The following is a 27,498-nucleotide window of genomic DNA, read 5'->3' on the forward strand; positions in this document are numbered from 1 at the left end:
TTTTGTCCAACCAACAGTCTAAACGTCAAACGTATTAAGAATGAACTAAAATAATAAAAAATCTAAGCAGCTAATCTTCACACTTGTGAAGCAAGTGTCTATCCATAGAGTGGACTAGACTGTAGTAGAGTAGACTAGAGGAACTGTACTTAGCTGAGGGGTGGGGTAGGGTTAAAATAAAGTTGCCACATATTTATTAGTAATGCTGAGCCTCCTGTCCTGGGATGAGATTGGGGTGGGGGCTCCTCCTCCTCCTCCTCCTCCTCCATGTGTTCAGGCTCGGAGAAAGGGCAGAGTGACGTCACGCAGGGCTGGTCCTGCCGTTTATTAACCAGGGGAGCCAAGTGCCAGGTTGCAAGAGCTTCACACTGCAGCTCTGTCCGGCCGGCGACAGAGGGGATGTCCTACTAACTCCACCAAAACTTTCTAGAAACTCAGTGAACAGAAAAAAACACTGACTGACAAAAGTGTCGCAACTTGCCTCATTCCTGTTTGATTGAAACTTTAACTACTTTCTGTGTGTTTTTGTTGTCTTTTATTAACTAAAACAGAGGCACAGTCTGCGCATCCACTTTGATAACTGCTGTGTGAGCCGGGTCACGCTTGCGTAGAGCGATTTCCCCCCTCCCTTTATTTTATTTTTTATTTTTTGACGTTGGGATAAAGGTTTTCTTTATCATTTTAAGACTCGTGATGGCTGTCCTATCACTAGCGTTTCTGCTTGTAGGATTTGTATTGACTTCAGCTGACAAGGTAAGTGTCTGCAACGCTCAGTTTACTCTCAAAGTGTTGTCCGCAAAATTGCCTCTCAAACTGAACACCCTTAATATTAAATAAATCCAGCTTTAATGCGGAAAAAGGTGGGCCGACGCAGCAGCAGGTTTTAAGTGCCTCAAAACTTTCACTTCTGGCTCTGTCAATGCGCACACTGCTTCCTCTGTGAAATACATGTTGACACTGCACACGCATGAGTTTAGCCTGTTACATAAGACATGTAAAATAGAGGCATTTTTGTTAAATCTTTACAAGCAGCTCAGCCTACAGTAAACTGCTGCGGCGCAGTTGCGTTGCTGCTGCTGGACATCTTAGACTCTCACATTATGATTTCCTTCTGGCTTGTACCGCATTTAACGAGCTTTTTTGTTTCCCTCCTACAGGCTGGTGAAGTAGATAGAGAGGGTAAGTCCTATTTATTCATTTGTGTTCTCTTGTTAATGATTAGATGCAAGTAGCAGAGATTTTCCTCCAGACACTGATACAAACTCAGAACAACTTTGGTACTCTGAGATCAAAGTGGGAGGGGAGTTTGTGTGTGTGTGAGGAGCTCTGTAATACACCCCCCTCCTGTACCCTCCCCTACCAGCCCTCTACACACACAAAGTCCTCCAACACACACACTCACACACTTATATTACATGAGCGAACTGCTTCAAGGGCTTTGTTATACAGGAAAGAAAATTCCACTTCTAAATCCTGCACATCTGTTATCCATTCTGAGGTTAAGAAACAAGTGAGCTGCAACTGTGTCCACGTAGGATCCTTTTACACTCGTCGTTATCTTCTGCACACCTCAAGGCCTCTCACACAGCAAGATGACAGCTGCCAGCTGGACCTTGGTGGGCGTTTGTGGTTGCTCCCTCGCCTGTAGTTTGCCACCTCTGGCTCTTCTTGGGTCATTATCGTCCTTGTAAAGCAGTTATTTCACCCATTAAGTGTGGTTTCCCTTAAATTTTCACCTCTGACTTTTCTTCTTCCAAAAGTCAAAGTCAGTGTGCCTCATTCTAGAACCACATGTACGCTCGTATTTTGTTTCTCAGTGATTCATGAGAACTTCAAAAAGGTTCTCATATATAGTTCATGAATATAGGCCTGTTTTAGGAGTCACAGCTAGGCTGCCGTTCTTCAAACTTATCTGAATGAGTTTATGATAAAGATTTTAACATTTATTGACATATTTATAGAACATACGTATATGGTTAAGCAGCTGTTGTGCATGTTGCTGTCTGTTGCACCATCGGCTAATGAATAATAATCTCTCTATCTCTGTGACTGTCATGTCACCTTGCTCGCCTTCCATTTAAGTCATGGAGCGCTTTGCTTTAGAAAGACATGTTTTTTTTAGCAACTTCATGTCAAACAACTCACTTTTTTTTTCAGTCACAGTACTGAGATCGTGTCTCCTAATACAACTACTGACACTGCTAAATTTTCATCCGCTGATTTTCAACAGCAGATCTTAAGACTCCACCTTCCCACAAATGGAAGGAAACATGCAGGCTTATATAGAAATTTTAGGGGCGTTGACTATGCTAATGATCACGAACCTCCTCATGAGAATTTGGTGAATCTGACTTTGAACATTTGTATGAGCAAACCTCACAGAAAATAGTAAGAGAGGTTTGAGAAAAGTATATGAAAATGTTCTTGCATAAGGCCAGTTGAGTGCAAAGCAAAGCAAAACCCTTTTAATAAAAAACATTTTATCATATTTTTCTCTGTAGCCTTAACACAATGTACTTGAAACAACCTGTCGCCTGTGGAATTGGTGTCAGACAATCCAGCAATCACGCCTATTTTATGCAGCGATTTGCAAGGTGTGTGGAGGTGTGAAAGTAGGAAGATTAGAGACTAGTTTTCTCCTCTTACCTAAGCAAAGCGCCTTCATTCATCCCAGTGGTCAGCTGGTTGCTGGCTAAAGTCTTTGTGGTTTGTTCAAGTTCACAAGCTTTCAAGTTGAGGTGATGCATCACTCAGTCATAGTCAGCGCTAGTTCATTGAGGGCAGTTTGGTGTGTCAGGGCTCTAAAGGCGCCAGTATGCGTCATGATCGAATAACATAATATCCAACTCACCCTACACCTCTCTGACCACAGAATGAAGAGGCTGCGTCCCACAATTTTTGCAACTTCCTGAAATCAGCAATCTGAAAATCACAGCCAGTTTGCATAAGCTAGCCAGGTGTGCAGAGCAGAGGTGTGAAAGTATGCGGGATTTAAACATACATTTCAAGCTGTCCTGCTTCACAAAACTACTTCCATCACTTTTGGTGCTTATAGTCAAGTGCAACACCATGAATGCCTGAGAAGAGACTGTCTGAAGGCGTGCGCAGTTATCCCCATTTGTACAATTAATCTCTGTGACGGCAGGCTTTTTGCCCGGCCCTCAAGTGTGGCCATTCCGCACGTCTATAAACAATTTCGCCTTTAGACGTGGTCAGGAAACACATCGTTTGAAGCATAGCACTGACACCTTAAGCTTATGATGAGCCTGTGCAATCAAATTCATGTTGCCTCGAAAATGGTTGGCTTGTTGGTTTTGTCTTCCCCTGTTGACTGAAGTCTCTGTGGTTAGTTTGAGTTCACACATTTTTAAATTTAGGCGATGCATCAGCCATTCCTTGTCGCCGCAAGATTAGCTTGATGTTTCAGGTCTCCAAAATGTACAGGTGCATACAGGTTGGTGAATTAAAGAAAAAACCCAAGTGTCCTAGTAAGGTATTGGGAAACCATAAGACTCCGCAACAGTTTAAATGCTCCTTTGCATATATTTTCCTTTTGGAGGGATGGAAACCATTCTTCTAAGATATTCCATCATTTGGGGAGTTACATGTTGCTCCAAATATCCCAAAATATTCCAGTGAGTTGAGATCTGGTGACTGTAAAGGCCATAGCATATGATTCACATACTTTTTGTACTCAAATCATTCTGGTACTCCTAATTATGGAAGCATGTGCATATGTGAGTTTCATATTATCATATTATGCAGGTTCATCCTTTTTATTTGTCACTAGTAAATATCTTGTAGCACCAGGTTGTGATCATTCATGTGGAGGGGGAAACCCAATGTTTTTCTTGCCCTCTTTTCTGATGGGGCCCACTAAGTGCCTTCTTTAGTCATTTAATTCTTCCAATTAAATGTAATCCAGTCCATGAATATTAAACCTGAATTAAGATTAGGGATTTATTGTGCCAAATTTGAAGTTAGTAACACTAAGAACCACTTCCAGGATTGCTTTGACTAGATGTGCACCTGTGTCATCAACATTTGGTTGCAATTGCAGTGTATTCAGGAATTATTGCTTATATTGCTTACATATTATTATTATATTATATGTCAAATAGGCAAATTCTACAATAATTTGGTGATCTATACTGGGAAATTATATGGTTTATCTAATTTGTGCTTGCTGAAAGTAGATTGTATGAAATTTGTAGGACTGTTTTGCAAAAAAAGTCAAAATGACAGAAGAATCTGTTTAGGCCATAATTGGCAGTGCTTTTACTTTAAGAATTGTCTTGTACCAAAAAATCCAGCAACACCTCATAGTTCAGGAGTCATGAGCTAATATGCTTTATAAATGACCACATGGTGGCGCCGTCTGTACCACAAACTACTTACTTGGCTTATGGCTTTCCACCAAATTTTACAGAAATCTCTCCAGCAAACAACTAACATACATAACTGACAGATATGACTGCTTCACTCCTGTCATCTGAATCTGATGCTAATGTCACTTCTGAGTGTGTGCTGTGTTGATGCTTCAACAGTGAACTGGCTACCTAATGAAAGTAGAGATGTGTGGCTCCCAAGCATCTGAAAAACCAGAGACCATTTTAGCCACTTTATTTGAAATGGCAAATGTGTTCTTTTCTGTGTGGACATGCAGTGTTATTTGGAGCATTTTCAAAACGATTTGATCCTCATTTCAATATTTGCAGCAGTTCAGTAGATCTTATTCCCTCAAGAGCAAGTCTCCCAGACGGTGCAGTAAAGCCAAGCCTTTATGGTACATTCAAACTTAATGTTCCTTTTAATGTCAGGCTCTAAGAAGAATACTGTCAGAACTTAACAGCACTGTAAATGAATTTGTGGCAGAACGTGTTCTCTCAATTTGCTCTAATCCAGTTTCATTTGCTAGGGTTGGCCTCAGCTTTTATGGATTAGAAGGTAGTAAATTAGTAGATTAGATGGTTGTCCTTCTTGTTCCATTACTCCCTTACAAAATTTAGCAAAATGACTTTTGCAATGTTTTGTAGATGCATTTTCTGAAGAATGATAGTGGTCTGCGCTAACCACAGTGGCAAACACATTGCTTTTCCTGTGGCTGCTTCATAATAAAAGCCATCCCGTGTTATGCCAGTTGAATGCTTTTAATGTGAAGCAGTAGCTGTAGGAAGTAACTTAAAAGTCTGAACAGTAAAATGTTAAGATTGCGTCGCTTTTAGGCAGTCTGAATCAGCGTGGGAATGGCGGACTCCACCACTAGCGATAAAAACTACTAAACAGAGAGATTATTAGTAAATGTGTATGCATTCAGTGGCAATTGCAGAAAAACTGCCAACCATAAATAGTATCAAAATGTGATTTGATTTAAAAATCTGTAAAAAAGGATTATAATTTAAGTATAATGATAAATAAAGACTTTTTATTTTTTGCATGTTTTGTCACACAAATGTTTAATGTTGTGGAGACACAAGATTTAAGTTTTAATTAATCCATAAGGAACTGTGTTGCAGGTCTGAACAAAGTAGTAGAGCATAATCTGCTCTTTTCCTTCTAAATAGGAGAAGTGGCTCTTGCGATTATACCCAGGCCTCCTGAGGATTAAGCAGTGAACCTCCGCTCTACAAATACTCACTAATGAACAGAGCTAATTCTTGGCTCCTCTTTGACCTGTGGCTCTTTAACTTTTTTATCCCTAAAAGATTTGTCACACCAGCTTAACTGCAGAAAGCAAACTGTAGAGAAATATGTAATACTCCATCTAAACTTACATCAGTCCTATGCTGCACAACCATTTCACGTATCAGTATCAAACAACAAACTCTGTGTCATACATGTTTGCAGAAAGAGTAAAGTTAACAAGATGTAACTGTGAGGTATTTGCCTTTGATGTTTTTGCATGTTCAGAACCAGACATGTGCCTGGTTTTGGAGTTTTGACAAATATGCTCAATGTATCCTTATCTATGTAAACTTTACAAAGCCTTCCATCCCTCACAGTATGTTTTTTCTCAAAAAGCACATTTGTCATACTGACTGTACACACTACAGTATGATTTGTAAAGCATGTCATTTACTCAGACATGTAATTTGAGTTTCAACACTGACACCTGTTTGAATGTCTTCTAGTCAAAACTTACAAGATAATAACACAGCTTGGATATCCATGTTACCTTTTTTCCAACCACATATTTTTGAATGCATCTGCTATTGCACACATTTGGAAAAGCAAACCAAGCCTGGGTGGAAATTTCCTTTAAACTGAGCGTGTTTCAAGGCCCACGCATTTCCTTGAACAACTTAGTTGACCACAAATTAGTCATGAACAAGGGCTTGAGGGTAAAGGATGTACTATGCCAAAATGACACTGATTACCATCCAGTGTAGGATGCATATTTTTGTGGTTTAGGTTTATTTTAGACATGTTAACGGCAGCAACAGCTTCTCAAGAACTTATGGAAGGAAGGTTTTATCTTCTTTGACATGCTTCAGCCTGTAGTTTTAAAAGTATCATGGCTTAAAAGAGGCATTGGCATCAGACTTTTTCTGGCTGTAATGTAAAGAACAAGGCCAGGTATAGAATGATGAAAAACAATGTAGAAACCAATGGATTGGCACAACATTGGTACCATTGCAAAGAAACACAGGTTCATCAGGCAAAACAGGCAGTCTTGGTGCTGTCCTATGTCTGCTGTACTGGCCAATCAAATGTATGCAAGCTCAAATTCCAGATAGCATACCATGTAGTGTGTACATGTGTGTATCATTATCCTAACTCCAAGGTTTACCTTTAAAGTACCTTTTAAATATAGAGCAGCAAACTAATCATGTCGTGATAGCTGCAGCGATGTTTAATCCAAATTCTGCCTCAAATATAATTAACTCTTGTGTAGTGTCTTGGTATCTTTAAGTCTTCAAATTGGACATCCTGGTTTGTTTTTCATCTTTACACCTGTACCTGCCTCTCAGCTACCTTTTTACTGTTCTTTTATGATGATAAGGATGAGAGTAATATTGATAATAGTAATAACATGGCCGGGCAGCATAGTTTGCATGTTCTCCCGGTATGTGCAGGTTTCCTCCGGGTTCTCCGGTTTCCCCCACCATTAAAAACATGTTAGGCAGGTTTCACCAGTCACTGCTGTTTGACCAGACACTGCATTTAAGCTGGAGTTGGTCGCCGGGCGCTGTACAGTGGCTGCCAACTGCTCCCTTGAGGGACGGGTTAAATGCAGACGATGAATATTGCTATGTGTATGTGACAAATAAAGTACCCTTTACCTTTTTTTGACCTGATGTTAGCGCTTGTGCTGAAATGATTTGTTGAATAATGATAATAAACCAGTTCATAGAAACTTCATCATTAGTAATTTATTATGCAAAAATATCAAAGGTTCCATAGGTCCATCTACTCAAATGTGAGGATTTGCTGCTTTTCTCTGTTTCATATAATTTTATGTTTAATATCATTGAGTTGTGGAAAGTCAGTCATGCATAAAAAGAAATTTAAATTGGTCACCTCTGACTTGGAAACCTGAAATGGATTTTTTTAACATTTTCTTAAAACAAAATGTTTAATAAAAAAACAATAGATTGATTGAAAAAAAAAAAAAAGCAGCTCAAGCACAACCCTAGAGGACTCTGCTGCATCTAACCACAGTTTGCTGATGAACAGAAAGTGTTACTTGTTGCTAAAGTAACCGCTAACTATCCGCTGTTATCTAATTAGCTCAGTTAGCCTAGTGGTTATAGCTGTCTCAACCCGGACTGGGAGCTCAGAGCACCTGGGGCGTGTATTGTGTTTAACGCATAGAGTACTGGAGGTTTTTAGGCCAGGATAATGTCAGTGAGCGGCGTTGGATTGGGCAGCAGCCTTCCAGTGATCCGCGGCATGAACAGGACCAAACACAGAGACCAGCAAAGGATACAGTACCGAGGTGATGTACAGAGTTTCTTAAAGAACAGATACATTTACTTTTTGCTAAACCGCAAACAGCTAATGTTACTAACTGTATCTTTCCTAGCTGAGTTAGCCTCGGGGTGCCAAGAGCAAAACCCGGAAAGAAAACCACCTCGGTCCTGTATTCCCTGTCGTTAAACTGGCCTCTGCCGGTCTCAGAGGCTGTGTTGGGTCCCGGTCCGGCCGTAGTGTTCACACAGTGAGAGCTGAACCAGTCTGCACAGAGCATAGACTGTATATAAGAAGTCGACGTAGTCATCGTAACATCACTGCCTTGATGAGTTTGTGCAACCAGTGGCACCGGACATGACCATATTTGGATGAGACGGTTGAGCTAACAGCCGTGTGCGGAGCAAGCTAGCTTGCTTAGCTAGGTGCATCTGTAATTCACCTTAACTGTCATTTTAACAGGGCTGACAACTTTGTCTGGCAAACACCAGTCTTAAAACTAAATATACTCACCAAAGAAAGTGAATAGCCAAATCCTAATAAGCTTTTTCAAAAGCCCTGGTTAAATTTACACAGTGCCGTGGGTACACTCTAGCCTGATTGACAGTTCGCCATGGTAACAACTTGTCAATCATAGATAATCCCGCCCTGAAGCATATTCTGCTTTATGATCTATTTTAAAATAAATGGGACCATAATTTACTAAATGAACATCATATTGTATTGAAGAAAACTTGAAACTAGCGATTGAGACCATAAACTCATTAGGAAAGTGTTTACTGGGGTAATTATTCAGTCATTTTACCATTATTTCTAATGGAGCCGGAAGAGTCACCCCCTGCTGGCCGTTCAATAGAATGCAGGTTTAAGGGACTTCCGCGTTGGCTTCGGGTCTCAGATTGGAAGCTTCCAGCTTGGCACAGAGTGTGCATGACGGGGTGGGGGGGCGTAACGCACATTCAGCGCTATTGGCTACTGTAAACGCCAATAAATATCTGCAAGTCCCTCCCTGCCTTTATGTTTTTAAACATGTAGAAGCAAACAGCACATTCATTTGTGAGAAAATCAAATAATAAAATTTATATTAAAATCTTATATAATGTTATAAGAACAAAATGAATCAGTTCTTTGTTGTTTGAATGAATCATTAGGCTGCATTGCACATGATTTAATAAAATTGTGTTATTTTTCTCTTACCAGTCTTATATAAGCATGAAAATGAATCGTGATAATATCGTGAATCGTGATTTTTGCCATATCACCCACCCCTACTTGGAATGCTGTCCTGAAAAAAAGGTCTCATTGTCATTGTGTTTTACAGACCAGTTGAGGAGCCGGCTGAAGGAATACGGCCTTGTCACTCCCTTCAGCACTGACTCTCATGGACACTACCTGTCACACCTGCTCTCTGCCACTCACAAGCAACGCGTCAAGAGAGAGGTGTTTTCTTCTGGTGAATCTGAACAGAAACTTTTCTTCAACATCTCCGCCTTCGGAAAGGAGTTCCACCTCCGTCTCCGCCCAAACAACAGGCTGGTGGCTCCAGGTGCGATGGTGGAGTGGCACGATGAGGTCCAAGGCTTTGGGAACGTCAGCGACAACGCTGGTGACGATGCCAGTACAGGTGGCAACCAGACTGAGGCCACTAGCGGGACGGAGAGGATACTGCATCGTGAGCTGCTAAAGACCGACTGCACCTTTATCGGAGACATCACAGACGTCCCCGGGGCAGCGGTTGCCATTAACAACTGTGACGGACTGGTAAGTCCTCTTCATCCATAAAGCGCCTTACTCCCCACCCCCTCAAACTCTGTCTTTTCATTACAATAGTGCCATGACCTTATCAACTGACACTAATGGATTTAAGATGTTCGTAACTGCTGAGTTTAGCCTTTCTTTACGTCAGCACCCAGCATTTTTACAGCACATTGTTCTCTAAGATATTCTTCAGGCGGGTAGACGGAATAGCTTTTTGTACAGAAGTTTGTCACGGGTGAGTGGCCATCCATTGCACCCACAAACCCAACGGATTTTCCCCCCAACCTCTTTCCAACATAAAACACAAATTACCATTATGCTGCACAAAAGGTGCAGTCCTATCCTTCCCATCACCCCTCATAAAACACTTCAGCAGTAATTGGGGAATGACCTGGGCAAAAAGTAGGCCAATGAAGCATCTCTGGATTTAAGAAAAAGACTCAGCTAGCCAAACCCAAAGACCTTCAAATGAAGTGCTGTGCTGAAATGCTGCAGACTTTAAAGGCAACACAAAGGATGAACTATAACTCATGACTCCTGATAGGCAATAAAGATGGTGTTGTTTTAATCTTTTATTATGAAAAGCAATTCTGCTGATGAAACTTTCCTACAAGTACTGTCTGTAGGCAAATATTGCTCAAGTGTAAGAGGAAACAGGCGTACTTCTCCTGCGCTGCAATATGTTTTTGTTAAAACAGAAAAAGAACCAAAAAGTTTAGAATTGTCACCTCATGTCTTGATAATTTTTGTGAATATAATTTACAACTAACGGAGTGACAAATCTGATGGCATGTATCGTCGTGAAGCCTTCATCAGAGCACTGAACACTGTAGTTGAAGAACTTAGATGGTGAACATGGTTAGAATAATACCTGCCAAACATCAGCATGTTAGCATTTAGATTAAACTCACCACTGTGAATACAGCCTCACAGAGCTGTTACCATGGATGTAAAATCTTTGCCCTTAATTTCTTCAGGGGAATTTTGAATCATAATAAACAAAGGAAGTAACACCAGTGTTATTCCTTTAATGACATGTGTTCACTGGTATTTATCTGAATTTACTGTACTGTACACAGATTAAATGGCATGTACTCATACCTGGTACAACCTGAAGTACAGTCTTTACCGCTGCACATCAAAAAACAGTCCCTTCACTTAAAAGAGTGACATATGAATATGGTCCGCGAGAGAGCCTCAGGGACTTGTTTACTTAAGTCATTGTGAAACATGAATGCAAAGCCTTGCTGTCTACATTTTCTATACAATGTGTGTGTGCATGCGCGTGTGTCCTCAGGATTTGATTTTCAGAGGATGGCCAAAGGTACCCTGCAGGGGTTCACTTTTTTCTTTCTACATTACAACATTTGTTACAAGGCAGCAGATTTGGAGAGACATTATCACAGGCAGGCGTGGGAGTGTGGTTTTGACAAGGTTGCTGGCCAGCAAAAACTGAAGAGATTGTGTCATTTTGATAAGGTGGTAGAAGGAGATTCTTATGAAAAATGGGCTGACTTTCTTGGAAAATTAAAACATGTTGATTCACAAGAAGAAAGCTGACAGGCATTGTTTTGGGTTTTGCATGAAACTTGATTATACCATCATATGATACCAGAACAACCACATACAGTATTTCTTCCCACTTAAAAGTAAAATTCAGGTAGCTTCTGGTTGCAAAATTAGATCCTGAAAAAACAAGATGCTTTTGCAAAACACACTTTTCTGCTTCCTCACTGTAAACCTAAATATATAAAACTAGATCTTAAAACACTTATTTTTACCCACCAGAAATGTATCGATAGCCTTTTGCGAAACTGAGGGTGAAAACAGTTTTGTAGTGAGACAGGAATAAAGACAAAAATGGTAAATGTGTTTGTTCCTGTCCTTTAAAGATCTCATTAAACAAGCTCTCAAACTAAACTCATACTGCACAAGAAGGCATAATGAAAAAGACATCTGACAGGCAGATCTGTAGAGAATCAATTAAAGGACATTTTATATTACCTAGTGGGATTATATATACAGGAGAGACAAAAGACAATAGAGACAACAAGAAGTTTAACCTTGCTGCTGTGCTGTAATTTGTTCAGTAACTAATTTAAAGTGAGATCATCAATTTAATACAATATTGAATAGCCTATCTATCAGTGTATTGATTTTTCTTTGGATACCAAACCTGAAGTGAGTTCATTTTTCTGTCGTTGTACCATCAGGCACAGTATAATAAAGTACCAAGCTCACACTGTATCGCACTGAACCAAATGTAGCAGCAGGAAAAAGAGATTTACTCAAATAAATTGTATTGTACAGTCGAAATTAAATTTGAATTATCTTTTTGTGAAGAAATAGAAAATACAATGACACTCTAGCTGTCTAGGAGTAAGCTTGCTTGCTATATTTTAGTCTTTTTCGCTAGCCAAAATTAGCATCCCGGTTAAAATCACAGTTAATGTGAATTACAGATGCATCTTGCTAATCAAACTAACTAGCGCCACCCTATCGTTCAAATGTCGTCACGTCTGGTGCCTGGTTGCCAAAAATTGGCGACGGCCAAAATGCCAAAATCGAGGCTTCAAAATGATGTCCACAAACCAATGGCTGACATCATGGTGATGTGTTTTTTTTCTCACTATGTACCACTATACTGTTGTCAGATAGAAGCCATCAGTATGTTTATTGGGTTAAATTTGGAGGTGTTTGTATTGCACTCAGAAAATGGAAGCTAGTTAGCCTAGCTTGCTAATGTTTGCACTGATTCCTAAGCTTCCTGCCCTTAGGTCGCATTCTGCTGTTAAGTTTGGAATCTGTTCAGAAAGAGGAAGCAAGTTAGCACTGCTTTTCATGAGATGTTACCTTTCATGTGTTATTTCAACTCCCACAATCCTAAAGTTATGTTAGTCTCACATTATAGAAAGAAGGAAATCAGGGGAGCGTTCGCCCATTTGAGACTTTAGAACTCAGTATGTTGCTCTGTGATTCGGTCACACAGCTTCCCTTATGCAAAAATTAGGAAACAAATCACAGTAATTTTTTTTTACCTGTTATAAAGCTGAAGCTGGCATTTTCAAAGGTATTTTTGTGATCCCAGAGACCTCTACAGTATGCCTAGGACAGAGCTATTTTTGAGTCCAAGACAAGTCTCAAGCCTTCACTGTAGAGGGGTGCAGGAAGGAAAATAGGCGATATGCTTGAGAGGAGGAGAAACTATTGAGCTACTTGTGTATTGGATAATACATTTTATAATGAAAAGGCAGTCTTCCCATCTGAATTTAGAGTTTTCTCCATTTTATTCTGGTGCCAGCAGCTGCAACTGAAATTAAGAATTAGGTTATGACTTTGCGGACATCCTGATTATGTTATTAATTATTCATAACAGTTGTCCTGAGCTCTAAAAGGCGAAACTACGTACAGTATTGCATTTTTAAATATTTATGGTTCACCAAGTCAGGTTTTCTCAGTGTTTTTCCATCAAGTCGCATTTGAGTTGAGTCCAAGTCGAGTTGCAAGTCTACAGCTCTGGACTGTAAAATTTTGTTTTTTGCCCAGGGTTAACTAACAATTAAATACAATATTTCCACAAACTGATCCAGCCACTCTCTGGCAGAAGTGCTTTAAGGCTGGGTCACACCATAAACAGACACAGAAAAATGTTTAAAGAGGTGGTATTATGGTTTTTGGCTTTTTCCCTCTCCTTTATTGAGTTATATATCTTTTTTGTGCATGTAATAGGTTTGCAAAGTGAAAAAGCCCAAAGTCCAGCCCTAAGGGAGTTCCCATCTCCCACAGAAAACTCTGCTCTGAACCACTTGAAAACAGCTTGTTTGTAGTCCAGCCTTTACTTCCCTTTGTTGTGACGTCACAATGAAAATACGTGTCATAATGCTCGCTGAGCGACTAGTCTGACACACCCTCAAAAACACCGGTGGAAAAACACAGAGCTGCAGCACACCTCTCCTCTCCCTTCTAAACACTACCAACGCTCCTGCCAGTCAATGGACATAAAGTTGTTACTGTGATGTAGAGACAGAGCTCAGTTAAAACTTTATGGATGAAAGATACTTTTGTTACAGATTAATAACTCACCACTCTGAAACTCTTGCTCCAGTCCATATTGCCAACCTGGTCGGCAACATGTAGCTTACAGCTGAATCGAAGCTGTTTACCGTCTTTTCGTTGACCTGCCCTTCTCTGATTGGCTAGTACTCCTTAACTAGGAACTGCGCATGTGCAACTCCCAACAAAGATCATTTAAAGACAAAATGTATCACTCCATAGCTAAAATGAAGCTTTCACACACAGGGTGAAAAGAGGAGCTACAGCAATGTGCAGTATGACAAAAAATATGGTGTTTTTTGAAAATTAAATCATGTAAACCTGTTCTGGTACAACCCCTAAATAGGATTTTGAACCTGAAAATGAGCATAATACCACCTGTTTAATTCAGGCTTAGTTACTTAGTGACTACCCACATGGCTAATTGTCTCTGCTGTAGCTGGCGAGCTAACTGCTAACATACTAGCCAGATTGGCTAGAGGTTGTCAGTCACATTAACTCTCTTGGTTGCTCACTGGACAGTATGTTCACATAGTTTTTTTCAAAGATGTATTTTCATTTATTCACTGTTAAAGCAAAATTATGTTTCCTATTTGTCACTGTGCAGCTGTTTTGTTACAATGTTTAACTGGCAGAACTTCAAAATCAAAGATGTAAAGATGTAGGCCTATATAAGTTAGATAGAGGCGATGGATACAAAGATATAAAATATCAAAGCAGTCTAACCACTTTACTTCTTTCTTTCTGAACTCTCATCTGTGTGAACGCCAAAAAATAATACAAATTCTGTGTCAAGCACTGACAAAGATAATGCCAGTCTGACCTTTGAGTCACTGTTCTGCACTGCAGGATTTCGCCATTTCCTTTGATTGGAGCAGGAGGAAGCAGTTTATCACTTGGGCAGATTCAGTCTCTCCAAGACATTTATAGTTGAACCTGGGAGGAGATTCAGGCCTGAGAGGGGGCCACACAGGATGTGAGAGTTTTGCTTTGTAAATACTGTTGTGGCAGGATGTCACTTTGAAGACGCCAACAGCCATCAAAGCTCAGTGTCTTTGCCCAGTGGAAGGCTGATTTGAAAAGACTGCTGCTACATAAAACACTGCATGATATCACACTATAGTGTACCATGCTATCAGCAGTTATTTTGATTATTTAAAAATAAATGTTTAAAATCGGACAAAAAACAATCAGTGATATATAAATCTGGTTCAAATCTGAATTTAAAAGTCAAAAACTTTTTGTGATAAAGCACATACTGTAATAATTTTTTTACCGGAAGCACTTTCTAAGCTGTCAAAATCACAAGAGCACTTCTGTTACTGTAAGAAACAACAGCATTTAGATGTAATGGGATATAAAAATGAAGCGCTGAAATAAAATCTGGGGGAAAGTAAGTTTAATGTGAACTTGTTATTTTTCAGTGAAAACAAAAAGGATTATACTATACTATACCATACTATTCTAGTACAATCCAGGAATGCATTAGTGACCATCCCTTGTTTTTTTTTACGTTATTCAAATGCAGACTGGGACATAGTCAGCAGCTCAGTTGTTCTTTTTCTCCAATTCCTCTTGTCACTTTCTATGACCGGAAGTATTTTCTAAGCTCTCAACATCACAATAGGTCTTCATTTACTGTAAACTGCTGTGATCAGTGCTCTGTTGTGGCAAGAAACAACAACAGAGCAAACAGCAATTGATTAGTCCACACTATACTATAGTACTATACAATTCTAAATAATGAAAATATTACTGTCTTGTTTTCTGCCTGCTCTAATGAAGAACATGATCATCTTTTCTACTCACATTGTTTGCAGCCTAATGAAAAGCATGTAGGACTGCATGACTCGAGATCAAACACTTGCCAAACCAGTGGTTGCTGGTGAAAAAGCCTGTCGTTGAGGGCCAGGGGTCTTTGATCTCAAGCGGTAGCTCTAGCCCTCACTAGGTGTGTGTTTTACTGTTTCTTAATTATAGCCAGGCTGCTGTCTGGAAGTCTTTACTGGAGCAGGCAGGCAGGGAGGCAGGCAGGCAGTCAGGCAGCTTGACTGCTAAATGCTTATGAGGCAGATACTTCTTCTGCTTCAGCAGCAGCAGTGTGGGGGTGAAGCAAGTGTGATCTTTGCTGGCCTGTGGGGGAGACAGCCTTCATGTTGCATGCATGTCAGAGAAACCAGGGAGAGGGGTTTCCTGATAAAAGCAGATAAATTACATCAGTGCCGAGCTCTGTTTTCTGTCTTTTTTAATCTAGTGTGTGGATCAGAAACAAATCTGTCAGGGTACAGCAGAGCGCACATTTAAAAGTGGTGCCAAGCAAAATCTATCATACCATTAGCACATTTATTTGTCATGTTCACTCCTGATTTATGTTAAGCTAATTTTGTGACAAAACCTGAATCAATTTCCAACTCACTGCCAGACTTAGGGCTTTACGTTTTAACTTCTTGAACAGTTGTTTGCAAGAGGAGTGGTCCTGTCTTTTTTATATTTGACAAATCTGGGTCATTCAATCATCGCTTCAGTCTTTCTGTGTCTCCAGCTTCCCAGCTGTGACAATTTGTTGCTTTTCTTTGTTATAAATGAATATAAACTTTATATATTGTGTTTTCAACCAATGGATGGCTAAAACAAGGAATTTGAAGACTGTAGTAAGTAGGGTTGGGTGATGTTTCCAAAATTTCCACTGGACGATGTCTGCAATGAAACATCGGGATGGGAAGGCAGCAGCATGTGTGCATGTGTTCTCGCACAAACTTTACTCAGTAAAAAAAATTGTTAGACTAGATGTGATTGCGGTGGATATTTTACGCACGGACCAGGTAAAGCAGCAGTGAACACACAGGGTGCAGATGTTGGTTTCAGTTGTTGGACGGGGCCGACTTGCGGCTCAACTGTTGCCATGATAACGGGTGGATATATACGGAAAAACGACGAGTTGTCAGTATTTTATAGTACTTTATAAAACATACTGCTGATGGAGAAAATGGAGCAGACGGGGTAGATAGAAAGAGAGAGGCGGGGCAAGCCGGGGTGTTTACCTGAGGTGTAGGTGTGTGTGAGTGTATAATTAAAAACAATAAGAATGTTCGTGGTCATTAAAACCTGCTTTCACAGGGTGGTATAATGTGAAAATTTTTGACAGAGTAATCAATAATGTAAATGATTGTTTGTTGAAGCCCTACCTACATCATTTTCATGAAACTATTTGTAATACTGGCAGTACGAGGAAGTTCTACTGAGTGCAGTTGTCCCAAACGCTAAACAGTGAGCTTTAAAAGCTTAGCACAGTGAAGATAGAGATACAGATCAAGGCTTTTATCAAAAGCTTTGATAAAACATTGATTAAAAACTAACTTCCTGAATGTTTGCAATGCATTATGGATATAATACACATATACATACACGATATACATATGGATTCTAATGGTTTCCTTTGAAGTATCTCAGATATTTGTGTGAAAAGAAGGAATGCGGGTGCTTGGGTCTTGGCTGAAATTAAAGTCCTGATCTCAGTGATTTTGCTCAGCAGCAGACTGTCTTCTTTGTGAAACTTCTCCTCTACTGAGAAACACTGCAGCCCTGTGTGGTTATCTTTGATGCTCTTTGGTATTTTAAGTTTAATGCATGGAGTTTTATGATGATCGATTAGACTGAAAGGTCCAAAAACACACAAACCTGCATCCTTCTTCTGTACCTTATGCGTGTAAGGATCGAACAGCAGACATAAAAGCTGGTTTTAAAACATGGACTGTCTTTTCAACTTTTTCTCTGTTTTTGGAATATGGGCTCCATGAAGGCATTTGCTTTCAGTTTACGGGATATATAATGACAGTGTTTGATCCTTGAAACACACCTGGTCTGTATGGATGTTTTTTGTGAAAGGACTGTAGTTTTACAAGTAAAATACGTCCATCGTAAACAGTTGGAAGGAGAGATGTTTTTTTATGTGGAAGTAACATACAGCACAAGTCTCTTTACAAAAAAGAGATTAAAGCAAACAATGAAGGAATGCAACTGACCTCGTGATGTCAGAAGTGGACATATACTGTATCATTCCCATCCACTTCCTCCCCCAACATGTCTGGGCCTGGCCTCTTCTCATCTATACTCGTGTGCTCACCGTGTTCCCTTGTCACAGAGCTGATAGTTCACATACTGCAGATGCTTTATTGTGGAGTCGTTACCCTGAAAGGAAAAGAGGGGAAGCCTCTCCTGTCTGATGCATTTTTGGATTTAAGGACTCAAGAACTAATTTCTGCATCTGTTTTTTTATCCATCTATGCATCAAAGGTGAGATGATCAGGGAGCATAAATGAATGATTTGTTTTAAAATGAGTACCTCCCTCACGCTGTTATAAATAACAAGAACTGTAATGACCCAGGCCTCAAAACATTCAAGCTTTTCATTTTCTTCATTTTGCCTTCAGGGGCAAACATTGATATTTATTTAGCCACCAGTGAGCTTAAGTTTAGTTTTTAAATTGATGCTTTGGGATGGTGCTGATTCATTATCTTGGATGACTCTTAATATGTCCTCTGGGATTTAACACACATCTGACACCAGTATTTACTCACAGCGATGCTGAAATTAAATGCTTGCAGATTAGGAATAACTGTAAAAGTCATCTCATTTCTGGTGTGAGCCTTTAATGCATTAAAGAGGTCATATTATGCTTTTGGTATTTCCCTCTGCTTTATTGAGTTAAATATCTTTTTTGTGCATGAAATAGGTTTGCAAAGTGAAAAAGCCCAAAGTCCACCCCAAAGGGAGTTCCCATCATCCACAGAAAACACTGCTCTGAACTGCCTGAAAACAGCTTGATTGTAGTCCAGCCTTTACTTTTGTAAACTATCTGCGTCACTTTGGAACACGCGACATAATGCTCACCTAGCAGCTAGTTTGGCATGCCCTCAAAAACACTAGTGGAGAAACACACAGTGACAAGACGTCCGCTTGTTGCCTCTCCTCACTCCTACCCTCCCTATTGAACAGTGCACAGTTAAAATGTTAGGAATGAAAGATCAATTTGTTACAAATTAATAACTTACCACTCTGAAACCTCTTGTTCTGTTTGTGTTTCGGTATCGTGTAGGGCTGAACCAAAGCCATATGGTTAACAAAGCGCCTTTGTTTTGGATCACACTGCCTTGCTTGTCAGGACCTGTCCCACTCTGCTTCTGATTGGCTAATAATCCTTACCTAGGTACTGCACATATGCAGCTCTCAACTAAGATCTTATAGAAGAGAGATCCCTTACTCGGTAGCTGTAGGATTAATTGTAATAACTTTGGCGCTCCTCTGACTTGTCTTCCAGCACCACCAGTTCAAAATTTAAATGTTTCCAATACTTCGGTTTTAAACCAAATGCCTGCAAAAAGCATGGCATTCCCATCCGCCTCAGCTGTACTTTGTGCTTAGTGCTAATTAACAAATGTTTGCATGTTGGCACGCTAACCTAAGATGTTGAACATGGTAAACATCAGTATGTTAGTATTGTCATTGTAAGCTTGTTAGCATGACATTTAGCTCAAAGCACCACTGGGCCTAGATTACTTTGTCACAAAAGGTCAAGAATGAACATGCATGCTCAAATATATATACACAGTTTCTCAATTGAATTTCCAGAAAACCTATTATGCAGTTTCATACTATGCAGTATAATATGACATAAATACCTTTATTACTGGCTTATCTGCTGTACACCGATTATGACAGCAAACAGTGTAATTTGACAATGAGATTTTGTAGGTAAAACAAGTGGAGTGCTGCTTTCATGAATGAAAAGGTGCACTTTACCTTAAAATATTTTTTTCAGATAAAGAAAAGCTGTTAAAATCCTGTCCAAAACCTCCTGCAATAGCAGATCCACTTTGATCTCCACTGATTTTATACAAAATACAAAACTTTATGAAGCACTTCAGGATGTATTACAAAACACAGAAAACAGAAACACTGTGCTGCAAGCTGTATTTTCTTATTTCCGAGCTGTTCCAGAATCAAACGATGTAAATGTGGGGGGCTTTACAGTCACCTATAGGCATGGATAGAAGCATGCTTTCAACCCATATTACATAGGAAAATACACAGTAATTATCAGACTGGTCTAGAAGGAGATAGATTAATTAGTAAAGGACTTACATTGGCATCAGGGATAAGAATATGGAAAGTCACATCCCTCCTTATTGTCATTGCATTGCTGACAGATTGTGATTTGAGCATTCAAATACAAATCTGTTTGATTTTGTGCCGTATATTCATGTGGCTCAGAACTGCATGCATGTTTTTCCAATTCCTGCTGATTACGAACATCAGATCTTTTTCACTTGAGAAAAAAGAAATCTGACTTTTAGCTGCAGCTTGAAGTACATCTATGTGCCTTAAGGTACCAGTATTTATTTCATCTTAACAAACAAACTGTAAGCTGCCGGGAAATGCCTTAAAGCAGCCGTGAAATACTGCTTGAACCTCACTCATTTGTTTCCATGAGGCAGGACAGCTGGAACCAAAACCTCTTACCATGTGTTCCATGAAGGAGACTTTATTATTTTTTTTTCAGCAGACCTTGGCAGACGCACCAACCGATCGACAGACAGACAGACAGACAGACGCAGAGCTGACTTGAGAATAGCACTGAATGGATGTCTGACTGTTTGTATTAACCTTTACCTCGCCAGAGTCTCTGTAAAACTTGCCCACGTCTTGTATCATGTTGCATAATCAGCTTAGCCAGCCAAAAGGGTGAGGCACAGTGTAAACACAGTGTATGCCTGATGGGTAATGCATCAGTTGAAGTGTCCTTTCACTGCCTGTTGGAGGACATTTTTACTGAACTCTCTCCTGATCATTTGCTGTCAGTCCAAGCAGGCAGTCTTTACGCCTCCTGAGACTCCTCCGGCAAGACTCGCCTCGGTGGAAACGTTTACAACGCTGAGATTCATGAAGAGTGACAAAATGAGCAAATAAGATATGCTAATGTTTTGCTAAGAGCTACGTGTGTTCAGTGGCCTAAACTTTTGGCCTTGGAAACATAAAAGAGCATTGTGGACACGCACAACTCCTGACATATCTGGAGCTGCCGTGGAGGGAAAAAAAGCAAAGAAAATATCCTATTTGATTAGAAAAAGAAAGTGAGCCAGTTCCTCTTTGCAGTGAACTGTAGTCAGGCACAAGAGTTTTATTCACTAATAGTTCTTAATGTTCCTTGTTGACTTAGCCAAGGCTTGTTGCAGAGGCTTGACCCCAGAGCTGTTTGGGTATATGGTTTGAGGTACAGGAGGGGAGGCACACCAAGATATGCAAAGCCACGCAATTTCTTCCAGGTTTTCTCTTCAGCAGTGGAGGGTGCAGTTCAGTGTGTACTGCCCGGGTGCTTTTATTGATATTTATGTGTTTAAACATTTTTAATCATGACCTACATAAACTTAAGACGAGCCCACATTTTCTGTTGTCGTTATGGACAGACATTGAGAGCCATTCACCGGCGTGAGGTTTTATTTTAAGTCAAGTGTGGACTCCTCACCACCTCCTCAAAGAAGTCTGTAAATGTTTGCTCTGTTTGGTGGAGCAGCACAAAAAGACAAACCTAAAATAAATTGTTATATTGTTTCTTATAGTGCAACCGGTTTTGCCTTTCTCTGTCCTGCACTTTTACCAAAAAGTCTCCTTAATTTCAAGTCATTACCCGTAAAGTTTTTTTTTTTGACTTTCTAATGCTTCACTTTTCTTCAAAAACAAGAAAAAGAAGACATCAAAACTTGAAATTTATTCAGGATATGGATAAGAGGATTTATTATCATGTGAATTCTCTTGAGTATAGTTATATTTGTGCAGATGTCTTTTTGTTATTATTAAGCATTCTCAAAAATATTTTCTTCCCACCCCCCAAAATCCCAAGAAACGAACTGTATTTTTTCCCCGTAAAGTTCCTTTAAAGGCTGAGGATAAAAATGGCTGGTAATGATGACGAAGGTTTGCTCACATTTTTGAAAGCAAACACACCTTTGAACAACACTGAGGTGAAAGGTGGCAGTGTCCTGGCTGAATTCAGACCCTTTTTCAATGTTGCAGTACCTCAACTCTTTTTTTTTTTTTTTTTTTTTTTTAACGAAAGCACGTTCATTCCGACCTCCTTAAGAAGTTTAGACTGAAAGAGACTGTTTTTGAAAAACTGGAGCCCTTCAGCTGAATCCCATATGTTTTTTTTGGCAGACGAGTGCTGTCTGCTTGGCCGGGGCTGATGTTGGGGATATTAAACTGATGGAACACAGGACTCTTGATCCCTTTTTTGAGGGTTGTGTTTAGGTACCAACTGGCTCAGCCTCTGTCAGACACCTGCCATTTTCTCTTCTGATGTTTGATAACACCGAATACTGGGTCGCAAAATAAATGTGCCATCAGAAAGCTTCTGCTGTGGAACTAAACTGGAGAGATGTTTTTTGAGAAGAGATGTTAAAGTGTGTTTTTAAAGACAGTTGTGGGACTACCTTTTTAGACCTTTTTAATTATGGGATTGTTAAATAATCATCCACAAGGCATTTTGTCTTGCAGACTTGACCAGTTGTAGATGTATTTTCCTGATGTTTTCTGTTTGTGAAAGAGAGTCCTGGATGATTTTATGTAGTTTGGATGAGCGTGATGTGATGCGTGAATTCTATACTTGCGGGTTTGTCCAGATAAGAACATGCATGCTTTGGTTCACACATCAGTTCACCTGAAGCTGACCTTGCTGATATTCAGCAGATAAAATGAAATAGCAGACTGGTTTGAGGTTATGCTCAGTATCTCATAAAGCCTTATTTAAAGGTACAGTAAGTCTGTAGCTTTATATGATCTTACGTTTGTAAGTGGTTCAATCACTTTCAGGGCTACAACTTACGATTATTTTCAATATACAATTAAGTGCAGTGGTTCCCTACCTTTTTGGTTTGTGACCTTTTAAAACAAAGCTGTCTCCTCAGGCTCCTCATTTAGGCACAGAATGGTACATTGTATAGAGGGAGTGAGCTGGTGGTTCGATTTCCGATGTCCTGTCCACGTGTCGAGGTGTTCCTGAGCGAGACACTGAACCCAAATTGCTTCCAGTGGTCAACTCCAGTGCCTTGCATGGCAGCTCTGCCACCGTTGGTTTGTGGATGGGGTAATGAGAGTCAAATGGCAAAGTGCTTTGTCTGTTGAGGTAGAAAAGTCCTATGTAAGAGCAGCATTTACTATTTTAGCTGCAACCCCTGCTCACCAGTTGTATGCACTTTTTCACACAGGTTTTTACATTATTTTAGATCCCAGATTAGATAAAAAATATCCAGTAATCAAAACAATGTCTTGTATTTTATCTGGGGGTTATAGAGAGAAATGTGTCTGACAGTGATCACATAGTGTAACATTTGGCCTGCTCACTGGTTCCTAGCAAATCAGGCAAGGACACTGATATCTGAAAATAAATAATAAAAATAAAAGTGTGACACAGTTGAGCGCTTCAGAAAAAGCTAGTGAGTGGACCCTGTGTTGTGAAATGATTTCTTACATGATGGTTTTCAGATAAAGTTTTTTTAGGAACTCGCCCACCTGATTCAGCTGATCTGAACAGTCACACTGCACAGTTCTCTAATTTATAAATGCATTATTATATAATGTTACTGAGGGCAAAATAATCACTGAAGCATATCCTTTATTATTCATTCAGCAGTCGTCCAGATTACCTTTTTTTATAAAGATGTTTCTGTGTGAGAGAAGTGACTCCACAATCATATTTCCTTTCAATATTTTCTTTTATTTCTTTCTTTTCTTCTATCCTGACACACACAGATGACCAATTATGTTGAGATAAAGATACATCTGGCCTGCACTGATTTCTGCTTCCTGGTCAGTATTACAAAGAGCCCAAGAGCCTGTCAATTGGACATGACATTTCTAAATGAATGACAGTACTGTGGTAAATTCTGTTATTCCTAGTACAGCAGTAACAATTACAAAAAAAAAAATATATATATATACACACTATATTCTCATGTCCTTTTGTCCAGAAACGTTCCTGTGTTCCCTCCTGAAGGCCACAGTGGCCCAAGACAAATACTATTGTAAATAATAACTGTACCTGGAGGCAAGGTCTCTGTGACAGTCTGCTGTGTCCGCCGTGATCCACCACTACTGGAGACGAGATGGAACAGAATAATAACATTTTCTTCAAATGTGTGCTCAGAATTATCCGTCTCAGAGGTTTCAATTTCTGTTAAGAGCAACAATGTGCTTCAGTTAGCTAAAAATATCACATTCAGTTGTTCTACACCAAAAATCACAACTTAATTAGTGTGTAGTGTGAAACATTGCTGGCTATGGTAGTCAGATTTTGATAGTTTATCACAATACTGCATTTCAGTTTGTTTCCTTGTATGTCAGAGACAGTTTGTGTGTGTGCAACTCAATAGCAACATTACACTCAACATGAGTTAAATATCCTGTTATTTTTACTAATTGTTGGATGCACTACCATATTCTTTGTAGTAGGTGTATTTGGACTTGGTATAGTGTTTTATTCCCTGAGGCTTACACCTAAAATCCTTCCAAATATATCCAGCCAAGCTGTTGCTAAATCACTTATGGAATATGGAAATATGTTAAACTAATGCCTGTATTGTTTTAAGCTCTACAAGCTGCATGTCTCAATGGATGACTATGTCTGCTTTTCCATTCATGTCTGTGTCAGTTGGTCATTGATCCAGACTGAAATTTCTCAACAGCTATTGTAATGATTGTTGATATAGATATAGATTCATGGAGTATTATATTTATTACTGTAACGGTAGAGCTGAGACTGAAAACAGCACAAAAATACCATAAGGGTCAGCGTTGGCAGGGGCGTGCTGCTTCAGGTACTGGCAAGAGGTTTTTGGCTTATCAGACACCAAACACAGACCTCAAACATTTTATTTAGAACTAGAACTACAGCAAATTACCAGGAACATGTGCACTTGCACAAATTCGACTGAGTTGTATGTTTTTCGCTGGAGTATGTGTATTGGTGCACTTGATGTGCCGACGCAGTGGTCTCGTTGTTTTCCAAGATTGAATACCCATTTAATGGGATAACAAAGCATACTAATACAACACTCAAGTGTTTATTACTTTAGGTATTAACGTGTACATTTCCTCTGGTGCCACCTGCAGGGAAATTTTTCCCCATAACAATGGGAGTAATCTAAGGATCATAAAACTGACTTTTTTTTCTGGTGTTATGAGCATTACAGCCTCATCGACTTTTAGTCACTTTAGGAAGTTAGAATCCCCCCCCACACTCTTGCGCCAAAGTTATTCATGTGATGTCAGAATAATAATGTCCTCCTTAAATCTTTATTGCAAAAAAAGAAATAAAGTGTACATGAGACATAAAGAAGTATACAGAACTGTGATTCATGCAAAGTCATGTAGTGTACATAAATATTTTGTAAACATGTAATTTGTAATATGGTTATAATGGTTAGTTTGCTGTCCATGTAGAGTGAACTAGATGTCTGCGTGTTGTTTATATACTCTTATAATGCTAGTCCAACACATCTTTCTAATAGTGTCCATGTTGATTTCACATTCAGACTTAAGTCTGAAGAACGACTTCATAACTCGTGAAATAGGACCGTCTGAGGAGCACGTAAATGCACTGAGAGCTTTTGGTTGAAATTCGCAGCCCTCAATACTAGATGCAACTAAAGCTTACACACTGAACCTTTAAATTGTGCGTTGAGGTGGCAAGAAAAAAGGGGAATGCACACAGACCTCTGCTCAATACCGGTATGTTTAATTTGATCGTATGGATGATTTAACATAATTTTGCAAATGAATGACTATAGCCAGCTAGCTGAACTGTGTCCGCCTCAATATGATTGTTTGTTTTAGTCAACCGAGGGTCAGTGGTCGTGGTGGTGGGCTAGAGAGCGTGTATAGGAAAAATTTTAAATGTCATCAAGTACGCTGTGATGAATTTAACTCCTTTTGAAGTTCTCACTCTTAAACTTGGAGGGCTGCAACCTATCATATTTGTTATAATTTATTGCCCCCCAAAACTGCCTGGAGGATTTTTATCAGAACTTCCTGAATTTTTATCTAATCTGGTTTTAAATTATTGTTGTTTGTGGCGATTTTAACATTCATGTTGATGACCCCACCAATGTTCATGCAACTGACTTTTTGAATATAGCCACTTCTTTTAACTTCAAACAACATGTCAAAGGGCAAACACATAACCGTGGTCATACACTGGACTTGGTTTTTACCCTGGGTGTCAGCATTTCCTCTGTGGAATTGGTGGACATGATCATATCTGACCACAGATGTATTGTTTTTAGCTGCGATTCGCCTGTTACTCATGCCGCCTCACCAAGCTCCATGTGTTCTCGCATCTTTAATGAACAAAGTGTTTCAAAGTTTTGCACATTCTTTCAGAGCCAAAGCCAACACCTGTCTGATTCCAACACCAACAATCTGGTTGATCACTTCAATCATATCTGCTTGTTTTCACTAAATATTACTGCTCCTCTAAAGGTTAGGCCTACGTCTAAAGCTAGTAAGCAACCCTGGATAAACGACAGCATTCGCAGCCTCAAAAGGGAATGCAGGAAAGCAGAGCGCAGATGGAAAAAATCCAGTCTCCAAGTCCATTACCTCAGTCTGAAGGATTTATTAATTAACTACAATAACATGGTTAAGGATGCGAGAACACAGTATTTTTATTTTTTATTTTTATTTCTGAACTCATTACTACACATAAACACAATCCCAGATTTCTGTTTAAGACTGTGGATCAGCTGGTAAACCCAACCCCTCCTTGTGCCTCAGCTGGAAGTAATGTTGACTGTGAATTGTTTTTATCTTATTTTACCAATAAGGTGGTGTCAATCAGAGCCTCTATTACCACCGCGGCCTCTTATTCAGAGGTCCCTCACAAGCAACAAGATAGTTTTAGACAGTTTTATCCCATCGACTTGTCTGAGCTTTTAAAAACAGCATCACAAATGAGAGTGTCCTCCAGCCCACTTGATGTAATACCTACAAAGTTTTTATGAAAGTAAAGTAAAGGATTCTGTTGGGCCCCATTTGATCTCTGTTTTTAACAGCTCCCTATCTACTGGTTGTGTCCCTGATTATTTTAAAACTGCTTGCGTGAACACACTTTTAAAGAAACCTGGTTTAGATCCCTCCCTCCATCAAAATCTTCAATTTCAAAACTGCCTTTTATTGCAAATATTTTAGAAAGAATTGTGTCCAACAACTCACTGTACTGGAAAATAACAAATTATTTGAAAAGTTTCAATCTGGTTTCAGGAAGTACTACAGCATTGAGACTGCCCTGCTTAAAGTCACCAATGACCTTTTAATGTCTGCTGATGAAGGCATGTGCTCAGTCCTGGTACTCCTGGACCTTAGCGCTGCTTTTGACACCATTGATCACAACATCATGTTAGACAGACTGAGGCACTGGGTGGGGATCTCTGGTACTGCCCTAGAATGGTTTTCATCCTACCTGTCAAATAGGAAGTTTTGCGTGTCTGTAAACAACTATGTCTCTCCGTTCTGTACAGTTAAATATGGTGTGCCACAGGGGTCGGTCTTAGGACCCATTTTGTTTTCCTTGTATCTGCTTCCCCTTGGACATATTATCCATAAACATGGCATTTCTTTTCATATTTATGCTGATGACACACAAATGTACTTGCCCGTCAGATCCACAGACCCTGGAATGCTGAGTTCACTTAACAACTGCCTTTGTGAAGTTAAAAAATGGATGT

General features: G+C 39.6%; 1 protein-coding gene across 1 annotated transcript in view; it reads left to right on the forward strand.

The window, feature by feature from the left end:
- Window positions 1-428: 428 nt before the first annotated feature.
- The window catches only part of adamts3 (ADAM metallopeptidase with thrombospondin type 1 motif, 3), a 173,126-nt gene continuing 146,056 nt past the window's right edge, over window positions 429-27,498 (forward strand). The window contains exons 1-3 of the mRNA XM_046035379.1: window positions 429-753; window positions 1,158-1,179; window positions 9,233-9,672. Coding sequence (XP_045891335.1) covers window positions 694-753; window positions 1,158-1,179; window positions 9,233-9,672 — 522 coding nt within the window. The 5' untranslated portion in view covers window positions 429-693. The remainder of the gene's footprint in view (window positions 754-1,157; window positions 1,180-9,232; window positions 9,673-27,498) is intronic.

Source organism: Micropterus dolomieu, linkage group LG21, assembly GCF_021292245.1.
Source record: "Micropterus dolomieu isolate WLL.071019.BEF.003 ecotype Adirondacks linkage group LG21, ASM2129224v1, whole genome shotgun sequence".
Lineage (NCBI taxonomy): Eukaryota > Metazoa > Chordata > Actinopteri > Centrarchiformes > Centrarchidae > Micropterus > Micropterus dolomieu.